The sequence below is a fragment of the Lactuca serriola genome, chromosome 5 (assembly GCF_051521515.1).
Source record: "Lactuca serriola cultivar US96UC23 chromosome 5, Lser_US96UC23_V15, whole genome shotgun sequence".
Taxonomy (NCBI): domain Eukaryota; kingdom Viridiplantae; phylum Streptophyta; class Magnoliopsida; order Asterales; family Asteraceae; genus Lactuca; species Lactuca serriola.
In genome coordinates, this window is record NC_136412.1 from 249757625 (window position 1) to 249778419 (window position 20795).

Consider the following 20795-nt stretch of genomic DNA (forward strand, 5'->3'; position numbering starts at 1 on the left):
CGCGTTGACCACCGATGGAGTGGTTGACCGAGTACGCGGGGCTTAACCTCGCAACCTCAAATCTTTATTAAGTTCTTAATAACATAAGCACTCAAGTCCATAATTCAGATCCACGAATGAAACACACCCTAGAGTCACAAAGTTTCCAATTTTATGACTTTACACGCCTAATAAGAGCTTAACACAAGGTGTTAATCCATTAAGACCTCCTATAAGATGCATGGAGCAAAACTAACCAAAGGAACTTCATTTTTATGGCTAAGGACCCTTCCTAGGGTCTGAAAGGACAACTCAAAACGTGTAGAACATGCCATGCTCAAGATGATACTTTTTGGACAAAAAAGATAACATAAAACCCGCATAACTAGATCTACAAGATTAAGAGACAAGGGTGCAAGCTTTATACCTTGAAAGGCTTACAAATGAAAGATAAATCCCAGATATAAGGTGCTTTTATCTCCAAATTGAGCTTAATCTTCTTCCTTCTTTTTCAAATCACACAAACACACGCTATAATGCTTGAAATGTCCTCACAAGGTGCTTGTAGGGTTTCAAATAACGAAGAGAGGGTAGAGGCTCATTAGGTGAAGAGAAATGAGGCCATAAAGATGCTTAAATACCACCCAAACCCTAAAAATTAGGGCTTCCATCTTTCTTTAGCACTCCCCGCGTACATGAGTGTACGCCCAGCGTACTAGGGCGCGTCCTAGTACGCTCAACGTACACACATGTACGCTTAACGTACCCATCCTGCCCAAATTACAAGAATGCCACTAGGGCTTCAAGGCACATTCTCTTGGTCTTAGGGACCAAAATGTCATATAATAAACTTAAAGGGATAAATTTGGAAATACCTTAACATCGGGATGTTACAGTCATAGTTATCTTTTTAAACAATAATAGCAATATAATTACCTTTCAATCCAATAATAGCAACGAAATTATCTTTTTTTTACAAATAATAACAACATTCTTATCTTTTTAACAAGTAATAACAACATACTTCTTTTCAACCAATAATAGCAACATATTTATCTTTAATCCAATAATATCACTGAAGTTATCTATTGTTATAAATAATAGCAACATACCTTTCTTATCAACCAATAACAACATACTTATATTTTTATATAATAACAGCATCATACTTATCTTTTCGAGTAACTATTGTTTATTTGACACCACATAATGCATCATCAATTGCATAGACAATTATATTATACAAACAATTAATTATTATTCATTTATCGGTTAACCCGTTCACTGAATGGGTATTAAACTAGTTCTCATGGTGTTGGTTCAGTAGGAAAATATTTTAGATGCTATTAATCAGTAGTTGCTAGATTCACTTGTGCTTTACATTTATGATTTATCTAGACAGACAGTTAGCTTATCACCATGCAGCTCAAATCTGTACACAGCTGATAAACATCACATCACATTACAACACAACACAACACAATACTGGCCTAATCAATTTCAGAAATGTGTACATTTTGGTACATTGTAAACCACACCTCTATACTTGTAATTATTACAACTTTACACCGTTAATCAACACAGCATCGCCATAAAACCACTACATGGTAAATTATTTTACAATATCTTGGAGTTATTCAACACAATGCATCATACCAATCAAAGTATCTTTTCATGCATCAATCATATCATATCTCTAATCAAAGCATGATGCACTTGCTTGGTAGTTGATATGAAATTCCACTGATATCTGCGTTTTTATTTTTAACATGTTTTGGAGTTCAACTGTAACCTGACATACGTTTTCATATTTATTCAAATGCATTAATCATAATCATTGTATAATCAATCAAAGTAAAGTCATATTCATACCCTAGTTTCATGGTTTCTGTTGGCAAGTAGTTCCTCTGTGGCTGTGGTTGGCTTAGCTGGAGACTTATGTGTGCATGTAACTCATTATTATTGGAATGCAATTGATAAGCCTGAGGGGTGAAGATCATTTGTATATCTCAGTGGGGTGATAAGAATGCAATTATTAATTATAAGTGGAAAGATTATCTAGATCAGTACCTTCTCCTTCAGTTCTGCATGTTCTTGAAGCAGGAGGTTTAGTGACTTGTGCAATTCTTTATTTTCATGAGCAACAAGATTCCCCTAAAACAATATGAATCATAAGTCAGAACCTGTTTCATGCATAATCTTAAGGAAATTAACAATCATTCTTTGTTTTGTACCTTGTGTTGCAATTCTTTTACTTCATTTGTTAAACCTTGTTCCTGTAGCAAGAAATAAATGTGGTTATCAGTATTCATTTTACTATACACATACTGATCATCCTTATGTTTGATTATGAAATAAAGGTCTCCATTTTTAGTAGCAATTGAATTGATATTTTTGTGTAGATGACAATAACACGAGAATCCACTACCTTCTTTATTCTGACACCTTTTAGACTCTTTTCCAGTTGGGTTTCCAGATTCTGGAGCTCATTGATATTCAAACCAAAAAGTTCTTCTCCCAACAGCTGCCTGCAAGAATGGTGTCATTGGATAAGAAATATTAGCAAATTTCAAGATTTATCATATGATTTTATACTGTTTTAGGAACACAAAAGAAAGATTAGGGATTTTTTTATACCTGTGGCTTTGTTGCAAATATTGAAGTTGTTGCCTTAGTTGAATTGCTTCTCCTTGCCAAAACTATTGATTCAGAAAAAGAAACGCTCAAGTGTGTGTGTGTGTGTGTGTGTGTATATATATATATATATATATATATATATATATATATATATATATATATATATATGAACTATCATTTCTATATAACACTGCATGAAAAGTGAATACATCTTCTCTAGTTTATGAATGCATGCAATATAAAGGCACTTTATCTGCTTGGATACATGTGTGTTGAATAAAGATTCAATATATAACTGCATTAATAGGTGTTACTAGTTGTAAGCTAGCTGGGTAGTGTGGTAGATCAAGGGGGGTGTTTCAACTTTGACATTTTTTTGCATTATAAAAAGTTTGTCTGTTTTTTTTTTTTTTATTAAGTTTATTGAAAACACATAACACTTGTATTTAGCTCCCCCTTTTTCATGGAGCAAATTCTTCATCTCAACTTTCAGAGGCCAAAATTATCATATTGTAGTCTAAAAATGAAGACTTTTATTAAGTTTTAAGAGTTATGGGGCTTAATGAATGATGGGTATGTTGAGCCCAAGGGAAATGAGGTCAGGGACCTGATGCTCAGTTGAGGGACTATCAAAAGGACTTTTCTTCATCCAACAAGCAATGAATGATGAAATTTTTTCCACAATATTAGACTGTTAGTATATTAATATTGGACCATTAGTATCAGTATTAGACTGTTAGTATTAGTTCAGGGATTAGAATGTAAATATTGTTAGTATATATTTCCCCATTGTATTACACGATCATATGAATACTGTTTCACAACATGAACTTGACACACTATCTATGAAAGGTAAGGAATAATTGCTAGTGTTTCTATATAGTTTGTTTAAAATAGTTAATATGAGGTCATGTGGTGATGCTCCAACAGATTAGTTGTGTGGAAAACTAGTTTTGGGGGAAGTGTAGTAGATCAATGACTATGTCGACTGTCTCTTAATGTTTAAACTCAGGCAGCTTTTCTTTCTTTCTTTCTTTCTTTCTTTCTTTCTTTCTTTTATATAAATTTCTTGGATTACAAATAGATCAATTGTTCATTGTTTTATGATCAAGTGAAGTAAAATAAACATATGTTGGCTTCTATGTACCTCCCCTACTTTATCTGTCCTATAGTAGTCATACGGAAGTGTCTTCCAAATATTAAGTTCCAATTAAATGTTTAACTTAATGGTTTTATAAATTTGATCTGTGCTTGCAACTAACTTTGCACTCTATTTGTTGCTGTTGAAAATTAATAAGACAAACACAGTTTTTGATCAGTATTCTAACTCTTTGAAGGAAGTTTGAGCAATGCAAACTACTAATGATTATCTGATCATTTTAGGCACAATCACCGAAGGTGAGAATATCTGGTGTTACACTCTGAGAGGAAATATGTCTGTCATTAGCATATCAACTATTTGATAAAACTGAAGTATTTAGTGCTTAATGATTCCAACCATGTGAAGGCAGGATTCTTTGACCATTCAGAGGCTGTATCAAACGTGCTGAATGCACTTAGAGGCTTTCAAACACCCCTAAGGTCAATATGCTCCCCAAAAGTCAATGTTGATAATGAGGTCCTATTGGCCTAGTGTAATTTCCATGATGCAACACAACATCCGATTAAATTGGAGTTTAATCTTACCATCTTTGTGTAGGCTCTCCAGTACCCTGTAAACTGGAACCAAAAGTTCCTTCATCTCTTATTTGATATTTGTTTTTGTTTCTACAAGATAAAGATGATCAAGACAAACGAACTATCTTTCAATGGGATTGTTCTGAGGCTTGAAAGTTGAACAGCACTCTAACATCTTGTTGCTCTTCAATTTCTGCAAATGTAAACATAAAGGTATCAGCTGGGTCTTAACTGTTGCAAACTCAAACTCTGATCAACAAAATAGTAGCCTTTCAGCTTCTACTCTTTTGCTTTTCAAAACCCACCAGTCCATCCTAACTTCCATAATTTTACCTAAATACAATCTTACAGAAAAATCATGAAGGGCAAGATAAGGGTGCATATCTAAGCTCCTTGATTTTCCAGATTTATAACTCAGGCATTTAAGTGGGGCCTTCCAACATATAAGATCTTAATATTACCACTCCAGTGATGACTTCATCCACCTTTCTGTCTAGTTTACTTGCACATCTCATATCTGGAAACACTCATAACCATGAATCCACATACTATGTATCACAACTAGATTCATGAGCCCTCCAGATGGAATTGCATAATCTTGTGCCATAGTTTATGCTGTTTCTGGGAAGTAAGAACCCTTTTGTACATGATGATCATCAATTAAGATAGCTAACTGATAAGTAGTAGTTGCATTAGTGAACTTGAACCCTAATGGGTGATCCAGTTTGGAGCACAATCTGTTGTTTACTTATATAGAGCATTGTGATGTCAGCATGGTAGTCTTGTTATGTCATCATATATCTATGGAACTTACTTGTTATTGTTTGATCCAGGATAAGTTCCCGTTCTTAGCATTTCACTAACACTGAACAAAATGTTTCCTATTAAAAACTCAATTACTAAACCCAGGAGATGTATCCTTTAATTGCTAAAATGAAAAATAAAACCATTGTTTAAATGGCCGTAAGTATGATGAGAGCAAGTAATCTTCCAAAGGTTGTTCGAAGCTTAACACCAGTTGATGCTTCAAAATGTAGAAAGCCACATATAATTGAACTCATGATCTCCTTGTTAGACACATTGTTAGCCAAGTAGGCTAGCCCCAACTGGTGTCGACATACTCTTACATTGGACAAGGTAATTATGTATCATTATGTTCTAAAGAGAAATTAAAACAAATCCTCAATTACGGAGATCCAAAATCCTGGAGACCTTAATATAAAGGGAATATTTAATGATAGAGTTTCCAAGAAATCAATCACTAAAAGAGCAAAGTATAAGGTAAAACGAAACTATTGGAACTATTGTTACAATAGTAGACATAAAATTAATGAGTTTTATAAACTGAAAAACAAGAACAAAGCCACTGTTTAAGGGTAAATACCTCAATGACTCAAGTCAAGAAAGTGGATTCGAAGGTGGTGATAGTGAGCTTCTAGCCATTCTAAATAAAGGTACATCATCGGAAGATATTCTTGATTTTAGGTTTATCCACCATATATGTCCTAATATAGAGTGGTTCCCCACATATATGTAATCCTTATTTTGCCTCCATTTGTATTGGAGATGGTGTGGCTTGCAGCGATTGAAGGTGTTGGAAATATTCATAACAAGATGTTTAATGATATTGTTCGTACTCTTGAGAATGCAAAGCATGTCCCAAAGTTGAAAACAAAATTAATATATCATTTCTCTTAATTGAAAGGGTTATAAATATGTCAGCAAGAAGAAACTTAATCTCTTATTTTTCTTAATCAAAAGGGATACAAGTACGTCGGTGAAAGTAGATCAATTAGAGTTCGAAAATGATTGCTTGCGATTATGAAGGGTACCTAAAAAGTATCCAATCTTTTATCTTTTTTATATGTCTATTATTATTAGTGATGCCAATGGTGCGTCATTTCATATTCAATTCGAGTGTTGATTACTCTTTCAAATAAGGTGGAAGAAGTCAAGGAGGATAATGATGTTGTTTCAAGTACAATACTTGTTAGTTATCTATGACATATGTATTATTCGATTCAAGTGTTAATTACTCATTTGTATCTAGAATTTCATAAAAAATTCATCATGGCCACTGTAGCTTTAGATGATGCATAAGTAATATGAAACAAAAATAGAGAGTTAGCAACCATACACCCAATACAACCTTTAGAAATTGATGGAAAAAAATTTTAATGCTAGTTTACACCCATGGGAATTATGCGGTTTGATGTAGTTATGGGAATAGATTGGCTAGGATCCAATCAGTCTATCATACTATGTGGTTGTGGCAAAAAGTAAAGAAATATGCAAGTTCGAATTATGATAATCAAGGCTAATAAGTGGATTATGAAATGGTGTACATGATTTCTAGCTTATGACTTGGATGGTCTAAAAGAAAAGAATATAATTTAAGGTTGTTCGATATTCTTGATAACTTTCCATGTTTTCCACCTGGAAGGCAAATGGAATTCCATATTCATCTCATTCCAAGAGCTACATCGATTACATGAGATCCTTATCGATTTGTTCCTATAAAAATGCACTATTTAATGTCTTAATTACAAGAACTTCTACATAATGGATTTAATAGGCGTAGTTATTCACCATAGGAAGCACTTGTTTGTTGTAAAAAAGAAAGGTTGTATGCATATGTACATAGACTATTAGCAATTTAATAAAGTGACTATCAAGAATTGATATGCTTTACTTAGGATAGATGATCTCTTTTAGGGATGAGCATCGGAACCGGGTACCCGTTTTTGGAACTGGAACTGCCTTGGAACTACCGGTTCTGCTTAAGAAAGTTATGGAACCGCCTTAAGCTGTTCCGGTTCCAATTCTCATTTTTTCGGAACCGCTACCCGCTGGGTACCCGTCGAAACCGGTTTATATATATATATATATATATATATATATATATATATATATATATATATATATATATATATATATATATATATATATATTAGTATTTCATATAAATATGTGTGTTACTTAGACCCGTTTAGAATATATTGGTCCGATTATGTCCCTCTTTGATCCGAATTGATTTGATTTGGATCGAACTAAGTTGCGGTTTTATTGACAAAAGTTACCAAAGTTAATGTAACCGGGTTATCCGCTCCCGGAACTGGAACCGCCAGTTCTGGGACTGGTTCCAAAAATTTAAGAACCGCCTAGAGCGGTTCCGATTCCGGTTCTAACTTTCTAGGAACCGCCAGTTCCGGTTCTCGTCAAATGAGGCGGGTTCCCGCCTATGCTCATCCCTAATCTCTTTGACTAACTTTAAAGAGAAGAAAACTTTTCAGAGATTAATTTACTTTCTGGTTATCATCAAGTGTGAGTGAAAGAAAGTGATGTTGAAAAGATAACATTTAGAATTTTTATAGTCATTATGAGTTTCATGTGATGCCTTTTGATCTCACAAAAAACATCTTTGTTTTTATAGACTTGATGAATTGTGTGTGCAAGATGTCTATTAATAAATCAGTTATTGTATTTATCGATGACATATTCAACTATTCCAAAAGTGAAAAAGAGCATGAACAACATTTGAAGGAAGTTTTACAAGTCATGAAAGAATAGCAAGTGTATGCTAAAATCTTAAAGTATAAATTTTTGATGTGTGAACTTCAATTCTTAGGATGCGTCATCTATTGTAAGGGAATCAAGGTGGAAATATTAGAGATAGAGGTGGTGCTGAAATGGGAACCTCCTAAGACTCTAACTTAAGTGAACAATTTTCTTGCTTTTTTCGACTACAATAAAAGATTTACTCAAGATTTCTCTCACATTGGTGTGCCACTTACTTCCTTTACCAATAAAGAAAAGATTTTTAGGATAAGAAACAAAAAAATATTTATCATGTTAAAATAAAATTTTCCTTTCCTGAAGTAATGAAAGGGTTTATTATGTACAGTGATACGCCAAACAAGGGCCTTAGATGCGTTCTTATACAAATATGAAGGTAATTGTCTATACTTCTAGGCAACTGAAATATGCATAAATAGGAAAACAAGACTCATGATTTAAAGTATGTGGCTATTGTGCTGGCTTTGAAAATAAGGAGGCACTACCTTTATAGGATAAATGCAAGATCTACACGGATTTCAAAAGCTTATAGTAAATGTTTATACAAAAAGACTTCAAATATGAGGCAAATGATATGGATTAAACTTATTAGTTATTATGATTGTGAGATAATTTATCATGCTTGAAAAAGTTAATATAGTGGTTGATGTCTTGAGATGAAAAATACAAAATAAAATCTAATTAAAGGAAGATTAATGTGAATCGAATTAGTTTCAAATCTCACTTAAAGGCTCGAGAATGCAAAAATTAGTCCACTAAAGAATGAAAAGGTGAAGAAAGGATAGGAAGAAATTTTGGATTTGGTGAAAATAGTCAAAGGTTGAAACTATTCATGGATCGAGTTTAAGTTGCTAAGTTTGGAAATCATTTCTTGATTATGGAATAATCACACCAATCAACATACTATATTCACCCTAGTAGTATAAAGATTTCTAGAGATTTAATATGAAGCTATTGGTGGTCGATTATAAAACCAAAGTTTCAAACTGTGCAACTTGTGCACATGGTAAAGTCTTGTGTGGCTGATAACAATGGCAAGTGAGACGAACATTTACCCTTGGTAGAATTTCCTTACAAAAATTCCTACCATTATAACATTGATATGCCACCCTATGAAACATTTTATAGAAGAAGGTGTAGAAACTCATTGTGTTGGATTGAAGCTAGAGAAAGAAAGTTACATGATTGGAGGTAATTAGAGTGAAAATGAGAAAATAAATACAATCTAAACAAACATGACAATAACAAAGATATATAAAGCAGCCTTACAACCTTGAAAAGAAGACCATTCAATTTAAACATCAGTGACCTTGAAATGTTGAAAGTGTCACCTTGTAAATAAGATATGATGTTTGAAAAAAAAAAAAGGTAAACTAATTCCTAGGTATATTAGACCATTTAAAGTGTCAAAGCAATATGATCATAAGAAACCAAGCTTGATTCCCCTTTGTAACTTAAAGGAATACATGATACACATCATGTATGTTATTTAAAGAAGTATTTGGGGAAATATGAAGAGATTGTTTCGTTGATCACTTTAAAAGTTAAATATCCAAATAAGATAACTGAAGAACCAAAAACCATACGATAGACAACGGAAAAGAAGTTAAGAAACAAGTAAATTAAACTTATGTTGGTAAAATGGAAGAATGGAGATAGAATAAATCATTCTTAAGCGATAACGAACGATATAAAGAAAAGATCCCCAAACTTTGTGGACAAAGATGTGATTCCAAGGATGAGATCCTTGTACAGGATGGATATTTGTAACATCCTAAAAATCTTATTTAGTGATAAGTTTAACTTATATGGATAACTCTTGAAAATTTATAAAGTATTATGGAAAGTTGTAAACTTAAAAGTAAGATGTTATTGTACATATTTATTAAATGATGTCATTTAATACTCTTTATGTTGAGTCTCGATGAGTATCACAATTAGACATGTTATATAATTCTTTATATTAGGTTGTTTCAATTAGATTGGTAAAGTACATTGCTATTTCTCAAATTATGAGACAAGAAACATATTTTAGGATGCTTTGTGGTTTAAATAACGAAGTAAAATATAAAGATCACTTGTAAAAGCCATATAAGAAACATGGTAACTTCATAATGCTTAGAATATCATGAATTTAATAATATATTTCCTAAAACTGACATGAATATAAAAGTATATAAAATTCTAAGTGTTTTGTAGATACACTAAATTGGATAAGCACCTAATGTCATCAATATTGAGACATTTGGATTTTGTGAATATGTTAATACATATATAGGAAGTGTATAAACACTAAATGTGATTTTTTGGTCAAAGGATTAAAAAGTAGCCGAAAATGAAAATCTCACAATAGTTTGTATATGCTTTATTTTACAAGGTTTAAGTTAGATATTATCTATTGAATTTTCTTGACCATAAAACTTTAAGTAGGGAAAGATCTATCATTATCCATAACTTCTATAAACAATTTAATAGAGATTTTTGGTGTAGTTAGTTTGTGTAAAGCTTAAAGAATGTGAAACAAATTGCGCTTAACAAATATAATCAATAATCAAGCATTTGATCGAGGCATGGTATCATAATATAACTTCCATTTAGAAAAAATAAGGTTATTTATGATTAGTTGACGGTTTCTAAATGTAGGAACTTTACTTGCATGATAAAATTTCAACTAGATATAGAAACAAGTTGTACAGACATCATTACTTGCTATAAAAACATAATTTAAGCATTGATTTTGACTATTAGCATGTGTTAAGGCAATACCCATTTGAACATCTTTGATGAATGAATTCTTGGTTAAAATATACAAAAATATAAATATAATGATAAATTGTTTTAGTTTTGATATAAAAATTTTCAATATAGACATGATAATGGGTATGTAATGTTATTAAGAATTCAATTGTTTAACCAACAAGTGAAAATTGGACAATTATGCTAAAAATGTGAGAATTAATGCTTTAAAAAGATTATATGTATGATGTAAATGAAAGAAAATATTTGTACAAGAGAAATGAAGGTAAGACGCGATATAAGTGTCATACGAAAGAGATAACAATATGAATTTGAACAAATTGAAATTAGTATGTTATATTTAGTATTATTGGAACTCCTTGTAATAATTGTCACATGTCTATGAACAACGTGATAAGTTTGGAAATGAAATTTGATCAAGATCAAGGTAAAAGTTAGAATAGGATAACTTTCTAAAATGAGTGAATGGAAAATTTAATATTATGGAGTACATGGAATATATTCATTATATTTTATTGAATGAACTTACTATATATATATATATATATATATATATATATATATATATATATATATATATATATATATATTAAGGTATGTTATGATTTGAGAATGAATTTATGAAAATTTTCGGATAAGAAAAGCTTTCGTTATCATATCATCATGCATTATATGACATGGTGTGTGATTGTATTGATGAGTAGAAAGAGGTGTACTCATGTACACATTGAATTTGAAACATGTTTAGTTATGATACTTGATGGTCTAGGCATATAAAATGTTTCTTTGAAAGAATTTGAAATGGTTATATATTGTGTCAAAAACATATATAGCTCATAAGGGAATTTTGTATTGTGTATTACTATAAATAATCCCATGTAATTCAAGTTCCAATGTAAATCTTTATAGGACTTAGTTTCCTAGAAAAAAACTTTTACGACATCTAGAAGACGGACTCTAGAGGATTAATATGGAGAAATTAGGAACAACTAGACATTATTTAAAACTATGGTCTTCTATAACTATACAATGCTTAACTATGGCATGTTAATATTTTTATAACCCCATGGTGGACAAGTATTCCTTGATATGTGTGTCATTATATATTAGACCTAAATTATGTTAGACTTGACATTATTACAAATGATGTCATCTTATTATGTTTATACCTTATGATTTAATATGGGATATTACAAGAGAGCCTAATGGTAATGTCGAGCTTACTCAATTTAAATCACTTATAGAATCTATTAATGACTTCCAACACATCAAAGAATTAGATAAATGGAGTTGGAATTTGGTTTAATCCATGGTTTTTTCTAAAACTTCTATAAAAAGAACTTCTATGAGGTGTGATTCCAAGAAACTTAAGCACGCTTGGAGATGGAACAATCCTCCTCAAAAGTTTGTAAACATTAGAAGATTGCATAGTTACCTAGGATAAATCTTATAACTTGGGGTTTTTATATTATCTTTGAGATGTCATTTATGTATTGATGTGGACAAATCAACTATTCACGTCTTGTAAGAGTGCAAAATAATAAAGTATGTTTAGGTAAAGAAGATAGTGGCAGCTAAGTTCTAACACCCATGTTCCAAGTACTTTTCATTTTTGGCTTTAAGTGTAAAAGTATTGCAATTTCAGCCCTTACACTGGGCATATCTTATGGGTATGCCGAGCGTAGTTCATTAAAAAGGTGATGTGGGTTCTTTTGCATACGCTAAGTGTATGTATGAGTACGATGAGTGTACTCATAAAGATCCCAAATCCTAATTTTTAGGGTTTGGGTCCTATTTAAATGACATTATGACCTTAAGCCCTCCTTTACCTTCAACCTCCATTTTCTAAATGCCCCCCCCCCCTTACAAACCCTAACTTTCCTAGGTGAGATATTCAACTTTTTGAGTGTTGTGTGTCTATTCTTGAACGAAGGTGATCTTTGGAGCGCATTTGGGAGTTATAAACAATATTCGATATGGGATTTGCACACCTATAGCAACCTCCAGAAGGTATAAAGCTCTGGACTTGATGCATGTCCCTTTAAATCTTGCTATTTAGTATACTTTGTTCATTTTTGTCCCATATTCTTAGATCTTAGGAGTTTGAGCAACTACATACCTAATGAGTAGTGTTTCCCTTCATTTCAGAGCCTTGTGAGTCACAAATTTGGGATCTAGGTTTTTCCCATTCATACATATTAAAACTATTAAGCTTTTGCATCAAAAATAAGACTTAGGATTGGATTTTGGACCCTTCATATCCGTGCAAAGGCATAAAGGTTGTAACTTTATATTTTTAGACGTTCATTAGGGTTAGTGTTAGATGCATATTAGCACATTTTTGTCATTATCTTCTTATTAAATGCTAACTATTTCCCTTTGTTTTATTACGAATTGTGTGTTTCTCATTTTTTTTGAAAAGTGCACATACTACTCACTTTTGTTATGATTTTCACAGCAAATTAGCAAGGATTGAGAATATGAAACACATTAATTGAGGATGCATTTGATGGAGCTTTGGAGCCAAATTGGAGCTTGGAAGTTGGTTTAATCGAGGAAAAATCAACGTTTCGGACAAAATTCAAGAAATTAGATCAGATATACAAATTTTTGATTGAATTTATGTTTTGAAGATTTATCAGCTTGTTTTCAGTCAAAGAAAAGAAAAGCCAAAAAATTCGATTGAATAAATACTTCAAGGATCAGAAATTTCAAAAATCAATAAGTCACTGCTTCGAGCCAAAATCTGATCGAAGCCAAAAAAAAAAAAAAAAAAAAAAAAAAAAAAAAAGCCAATCCTGCCAAAAAAAATCGATTGAATTTTTAGTCGTGTTTTATTGTACGTATAAATTAGCCATCTTAAAATTCATACAAGCCTAACCCTAACTTTCGACCATTCATGATTCCAGACAACTAAGAGGCGATTTTTAGAGGTTTTCGAGTGCCAAACACAGATCCGAAGAACACAATTCGATTTTGATCTCCGTTTAGTAAGATTTATTAGTTAGGTTTTTTTTCTACTTCTTGTAATTCGGTTTTTTCCGTGTCATGATAAAAACCCAAGATTTTAGTTTCGTAAACAACCCGACTTTTTGTGCAAGTAATCATTAGGCACTTTATTTGATTGTGTTTATTATTTAGTTTGATCAGTTTTATGCTTAATTGAATGTTTGATTTTGATTCAGTTTGTGTTGACCTATTTAATTGTTATCGAAGAATTCCAATTATCTAATTTGTCTAGATCAGTAATTGTCTTTATTAATCAGTAAAATTAACTAATATTAGATTGATTCTGCGTTAGGACTAACTTTAATTAATTCAGTAAAAATAAGGTTTATGTAAAAGAGGTTGTTTTGGTTAAACATCTTAGTAAAAGAAAATTGTTAGAGCTTATTAATAATTTTCAGTACTAGTTTAAACAGTACACAACTCAATTATCGTGTTGAAGGTTATGTGTATGATTAGGAGAGTCACCGCGAAACTGAACTTGCTTTTACTTTCTGGATTTTACCCTAGTATTTAAATTGCATTTTCCTTTTATAAATTTCAGTCCAATTTAGTTTTAACAATCAACAAAATCCCCCATTTTTTTTAAATTAGTGTGTGCCTTACGCAAGAGAGGCGTAGAACTTAGGGCGTGTCCCTGTGGATTCGATCCTGCTTTCATGTACTACCCCCTAGTGCATTTGAGCAATATTTTCATTTATATTATTATTTGTTTAGGCATTGCGACAAGCATCTAAAATTTGGATATGAAGTTTGGACGTTGGGTATTTAAGCATTAAGAGCTTAGTTAAGACTTTGGACTTCATGTGGTTACGTTGGGCGTAACCCATGAGTACGTTGAGCGTAGTGGGTTGTGGCCCCATAACCATTCCGAGATCAAACAGTACATTGGGCGTAATAGAAAGTATGTTAGGCGTACTCCCATAAATCATTTGGACGATTTTGGGCCTTGGTTCATTAAGGGCTTTGGGCCTTCTGTAGTTAGGTCATATATAGGAAGGGTAAAGTGCTCTTTTTCCCTTAGTAAGATCAAAGAATAATTGGATGATTGATTATGGGTTAAAATCCCGATTCTTAATTAGGATTAAATTTGGGTTATGATCAGTGTGAGGAGTCGTGGTAGCAGTAGCTCGAGTGTGTGATTCGGTTATCATCAATTATAGATTAGTCTTCTCACTATGATTGTGGGTCGAAGGCACCAATGTGGACCCGATAAATTGTGTATGCAGGATGCTAACTGTATTTGTGACTCTTACATGTTTGTATGATTGGGTTGAAAGATACCCTAGGGTTGGGCCCATAATTATATGTTGGGTTGAAACAAACCCTAGGGATGGTCCCATGAGTATATGATGGGTTAAAATAAACCCCAGGGTTGGGCCTATAATTGTATGTTTGGTTGGATTATACCTCAAAGCTAGGCCTAGTTGTATTATGGTATGTGATAGTTTGGGGAACCCACTAATCTTTGTGTATACAGTTTATGTTTATGATTTCAAGTACTTCCAGTACAAGAGGGAAGGGACCAATCTGATGGCACGACATCAACCTCATGATTATGCACTTGTTTTCATCTGTACTCTGGTGTTTTGTTGACATTTTATTTTTTGGTTGACTTTGTGATAACTGATATCTGAATTAAATGGTTTTTAAAACAAAAAATTTTATGATTGTTCTTGGGCTGTTACAAGTTGGTATCAGCGTCTTGGTTTGAGGGATTCAGGGGCATTATTTAGTGTGTCAGAAATCAAACTGGGGAATTGATAATCTTTTCAAAAAGGAAATGAAATTTTAAAAAGATTTTGCTAAGTAAAAAATGGGTGCGATGCATGCAATCAGCCAAGCTCAAGTAAATGACTCCCAATATACTCAAACCCTTGTGTTACGATTATGAATTGCATGCTAGAATAGGGCTAAGGATACTTTCCCATATGATATAATTGTCTGGTTTGTGTGATGCCTTATAGCCTAGGATGATTCGATGTTATATGTTACTTTGAATTGATATCGACTTAGTTAATTGCTCAGCGTATGCTTTAAAAGTTGTATAATATTAGGTTCATATACCCCTAGAATGATCGGTTTAGCCTCATTTCATATTCCTTGTTTGTTGTGGATTTAAGGTAAGATCATTATTCGATAGTCATCCTGTTTTGTGTACAACTTACATGCATAAGGCAACCAGTAGTGTTGGTTGAGGTTCTCGCTATAGTAGGGCAGTTGAAGTGAGAATACCTAGGAAATGCCATAGTAGGATTTGTATGATGTTTAGCATAGCGATGGTGTGTATAGAACTAGTGTGGTGACTTAGGTAATCCGGGATGGTTCTTGAGGAAAGTACAGATAGGTATGGAAGGTAGTATTAGGCCAGTACTACTAAAAGTACAAAATTTGTACTTGAGACAATAATGTTCTTAGAACTTCTAAGGGACTTGTAGGAAGGAAGTCTCCTTGATATTTTTTTGATCGTTTGTATGTTTGTATTTCAGTCAGAGTTAAGTATGGTGTCCACCCGGGAGGAGCTTCTGGATTTGGTTATGGTGTTGGTGTTGTACCTATTGATGAGCAGGTGTACGAGTTTATCACTTCAAATATTACTCGTGGTATCATAGAGGCCACCCCTATGGTTTTCAGTACCATAAAGGAGGGTATTATGGAGCTTCTAGACTAGCAACTCAAAGCCCTTCGGGCGGAGATTGCTTTGGGGCAGATAGGAGCACGGACTACCTCGTTTAGGGAGTTTAAGGTATGTGGAGCTCTAGAATTCTTTAGGGCTAATGACCTCATTGCCAGCTACCGATGGATCGCTAACATGGAGAATGCTCAGTGAACGAGCTTCTACCTTGAGGGGGAAAAGGTGGGATTTGCCTCCTGCCTTCTGAGAGACCAAGCCTGAAACTGTTGGGAGGAGGCCGGTCATGTTGTGGGGACTGAGGCGGTGGTGGCCATTTCTTGGGGGATTTTGTTATAAGATTTCACAAGGAGTTTATACCAATGATTAAGGAGCATCAGATAGGGATGGAGCTTCAAAACCTTCATCAGACTACAAAGATTGTAGAAGAGATCTCCGCTAAGTTCCGAGAGAGTTCCATGTTGTCTCCACAGTATGCTATTGTTGAAGAGATAAAGAAGACGTGATATCATGACATGTTGAAGGATTGTAACACCCGTATCTAGATTGGTTAAACATAATTGTAGCAAGGACCTAAAGAGGAGTTTAAAAGGAAACAATGTGTCACAGGGTGGCCACGAAATGGCAATGGTTAAATCGGTCGTGTGATTATTTTTGGACCACAACGGTGTGGCCAAGTAAAGCCATAGTGTGGCATTTGACCACAATGGTGTCTTAATAGATAAAGTATGAAACTTTATTCATTTAAACCATAGTTTGGACCTGACCTGAGGTTTGGAGCTCTTGGAATCAAGGAAGGCAACTTAATCTATTAAGCTGCTGGAAATCCAATGCCCACGGCGTGGCTATAGGTCACCCCGTCATGGAGGGTGAATGTCACGACATGACTAAGGAAGGCCACGATGTGGTGGTCAGCTAAAGTCAACTCTAGCCTTTGACTTTGACCATTGCCTTTTGGCATGGGTTGACTTTTTGGTCAATCTCTACTTTTTTAGAAGGTAGACTTAGGGTTTGCCTTGTGTGGATTGTTAGGAGGTGTTTTGAACCATCTTTTGGCGATGAGAGTTGTTGGTTGTCAATAATGCGACATTGCACGAGGGTTTAGTCAGCATCGTGATTCAGGTGAGTCTTTAAACTATACTCGTGGTTTGAAGGAACCAATTTCATCCCATTAGATCATGTTGTAGGATGACAGTTTTCTTTGTGACATTTGTTGATATGCCTATATGTGCTTGTTGTATTTGTGACTCTTGTTGATGTGTTTGTATGTTTTATGTATGTGGGTTGATACGGACCCAACACAGCTACGTGATGTTATATAGAGTCATTATGGACCCAGGGTTTATACAAATCCTAGGGTTGATTTGGACTCGACACAGCTACTTGTTGTTATATAGGTTAATATAGACCCTGGGGTTGATATAGACCCGACACAGCTACATGTTGTCACATAGGGTTGATACGAAACTGACACAAACACATGTTATTACATGTATACGTATATTGTATGTTGTATTTTAGCGAACTCACTATGATTTGTGCTTATGGTTTATGTTTATGATTTTAGGTACTTGCAGCGTTAAAAGAGAATAGCCTGGATTGATCACACAACATCCCTTGATGATTTATTCCGCAATGACTATTTATAATTTTGCTATGATGTTTTGAGAATACTTTTACTCTAAACATCTTTTGAGATAACGTATCAAGGGTTTTGACTTATTCCAAAAATCAAATTTTTACTCAGTATTTTTGGGACGTTACAAGTTGGTATTAGAGCCTTAGTTTGAGGGACTCACGCACACTCTTAGGTGTGACTGAACTCAAACTGAGGAATTGGTAATCTTTTGAAAGAAAAACAAATTCTAAAACGATTTTTATAAAAGGAAAAAGGAATGTTATGCGCTCAATCATCCGAGCTCAAGTAAGTGATTCCCAGAATACCCATACATGTTTACTATGATATATGTTATGAGAATTGCATGCTAGAATAAGGCTAAGGATCTGCTCATGATTTCATGTTTAGGAGAGATGCCTTTATATGCCTATTATTTGAGCTTTTGGAATTGCATGCTAATATGGATTTTCAGGTGATTGGATGGATTAGCCTAATATGTGATGCCTTGTAGCCAAAGAGGATCAAATGTAATGCTATAATTGGAATATGTATTGGTAGAGGTAATTGCAAAGTGTATTCTTTGAGAATTGTATACGATTCGGATCATATAGCCTTAGAATGGCTGATTTTGTCTTATTTCTTGTTTCTCAATTGTTTGTGGTCGAAGGGTAGAGTCTTTTATTCGAAAATCTATTTGGTCCTATATCGTGTAAAATTTGCATGCATAAGGCAATCGGTAGTGAGAGTGGAAGTTCCTACCATTGGTTATAGTCAGTGAGCTTTAGATGATTTTTTCTTTGTTTGTGTTGTGGCTTGGAGTGCTACTGCAAGAATGTTGTTTGCTTTGTGCTTTGTGGGAATCTTAGTGATGTGAGTTAACTATTAAGTGAATATATTAAGTCACATGTTGTTAAGAAGCCAAAAACTTATGTTTCCCACACTAGAGGCCAGTAGGGTCGGAGCCATTGCGGTAAGTGCTACAAGCTGCATGGTGGGGCATGTCGAGAAGTGGGTTTAGGTTGTTTCAGATGTCGTAAGACTGGTCATATGAGTAGGATTTCCCCATGGGTGCATTGATTTACTTTCATTGCAATTAGAACAAAAGTCTTGGGCTTCTTTTGATACACTCGTCATAGGTCTTCAATATACCAACGACATCATCGAATAACGTTGAATGCAACGCGAAACATTGCTTTATTGAAACCAAGATTTCAAGAAAAAACTTAGGCATTGAGTCTCGTAACCTTTTCACCAAATCCACTTCTTCAAGCTCAAATCGAATGCTTTTTTCTTTTGAGGCTAAACCGGATATTTTTGTCACAGAATCATCAACAGTTTCACCCTTATTCATGCGGAAACTTTCAAGCTTCCTCTTGAAGGTTAGAAGTCAAACCGTTCTCACCCGATCCACTCCGAAATACCATTTTTTAGTCCATCCCAGACTTGCTTTGGGTCACTGTAGCTCGGCATTTTCAGTAACATATCTTCAGGTATCGCTTGAAACAAAAAGCAAGAACTTTAGATCGCCGTAACTCACCATATGAAGATATGCTTAACATAACTCCCTCGATTCAACTGTACTCATATGTTGTGTCCATTCATAATCAACTTGACTTTGACTGCCTACACCGAATAATTCGTTGGGGTTAAAACCAAAACTTGATATGACATCGAACCTCCTTCTTTAACTATGACATACTATTCTTCCTTTTAATATTCCCAACCTCTTTAATCAAGCTTGTTTCGAGAGCACTCTTCCACCCATCAGCAAAACAAGGTCACGACCACCTATACCGCCAACCGTCACTCGCAAAAATGAACCGAATCAAAGACACCTGCTTCGATGTCTTTCCATTTGTTTATCCCACACCTCTAGTTAGTCTCTTACTATCGTTCGAACAAGCCCGATCAAGAGAAATACCGGTGTTGTTATTGAGATTCTTCAACTTGTAATCAAAGCCGACTCACACCCGCTTAACCAAACCACTCTGATACCATGTAGGCAATAAGGGGCAGCTTCAGACCAGCAACTTATTCACCAAGGTAAAAGAAACAAAGGAAAATAGGAGGGACAAAGAAAAGGGATGAAAACAGAAAAAAGAAATTTGCACATGTAGAAACAGGGGAATAGGAGATTACTTGGAGACTAAGCTTTTATCAACTGAAAATTACTTTTTTTCTGTTTTCGTCCTTTTTCTTCTTCCTGCCCATTTTTCTAATTTGTTTCTTTAAATCATGGCTTCAATAGAGTAATGTTTCGAGTTGGATTAATTCGATGTTATTCAATGAGTTGTTGGTAGATTGAAGGCATAAGAAGAGCATATAAAAGGAACTAAGAAAGTGAAGGACATTCAAGGTGGGTTGTTGGTCGGTAAAGAAGCAATGATGTTTGTCAGCATTGTGGGAATAGAGGTTCAAATCGGGATGACTTTGGATGTAGCCAAGGAAGAGGTTATCGGTCCAGGGAGAGTAGAGATGGTAATTAGCGTGTCCAGGATAAAAGTCATGTTAAATGGTACAAATGTGGTGAATTTGGTCACTACAACCATGAGTTTCCTAAATAGGAGAAACAAGAGGCAAATCTACTTGAAGAGGAATCACACTACTATGACCAAACCGATCGATTCTTAATAGGAACGTTTCATTATTGAACGTGAGTGATTGTTAGATTAATCGGTTTAATAGGATAGTACATTATTCTAAGAAAGTTACATTTATGCAACTTTTGTGATAGATTATGAGTCTAATATTATTAGTATAAATAGAGGATATGTTTAGGTTAATTTTAATCAAGTTATAAGTCTCGTCCCAAATTAATTCTTGCATTCCCAGTAATTTTTCTTTTTCTTCCCCTATTTGGAGTTTCCACTTGCATTAGCACACAAAGTATAGATTGTTTTATTGTTTTTATTG

The 20795-nt window shown here is 33.9% G+C and overlaps 1 protein-coding gene across 1 annotated transcript in view; it reads right to left on the bottom strand.

Annotated features, from left to right (window-relative positions):
- Positions 1–1435: 1435 nt before the first annotated feature.
- Positions 1436–20795, bottom strand: part of LOC145051547 (MADS-box transcription factor 23-like) — a 30523-nt gene continuing 11163 nt past the window's right edge. Inside the window, exons 3-8 of the mRNA XM_078999469.1 lie at positions 2617–2678; positions 2408–2507; positions 2214–2255; positions 2050–2133; positions 1852–1961; positions 1436–1771 (exon numbers count right to left, since the gene is read on the bottom strand). Of these exons, the coding sequence (XP_078855595.1) occupies positions 1744–1771; positions 1852–1961; positions 2050–2133; positions 2214–2255; positions 2408–2507; positions 2617–2678 (426 nt within the window). The 3' untranslated portion in view covers positions 1436–1743. The remainder of the gene's footprint in view (positions 1772–1851; positions 1962–2049; positions 2134–2213; positions 2256–2407; positions 2508–2616; positions 2679–20795) is intronic.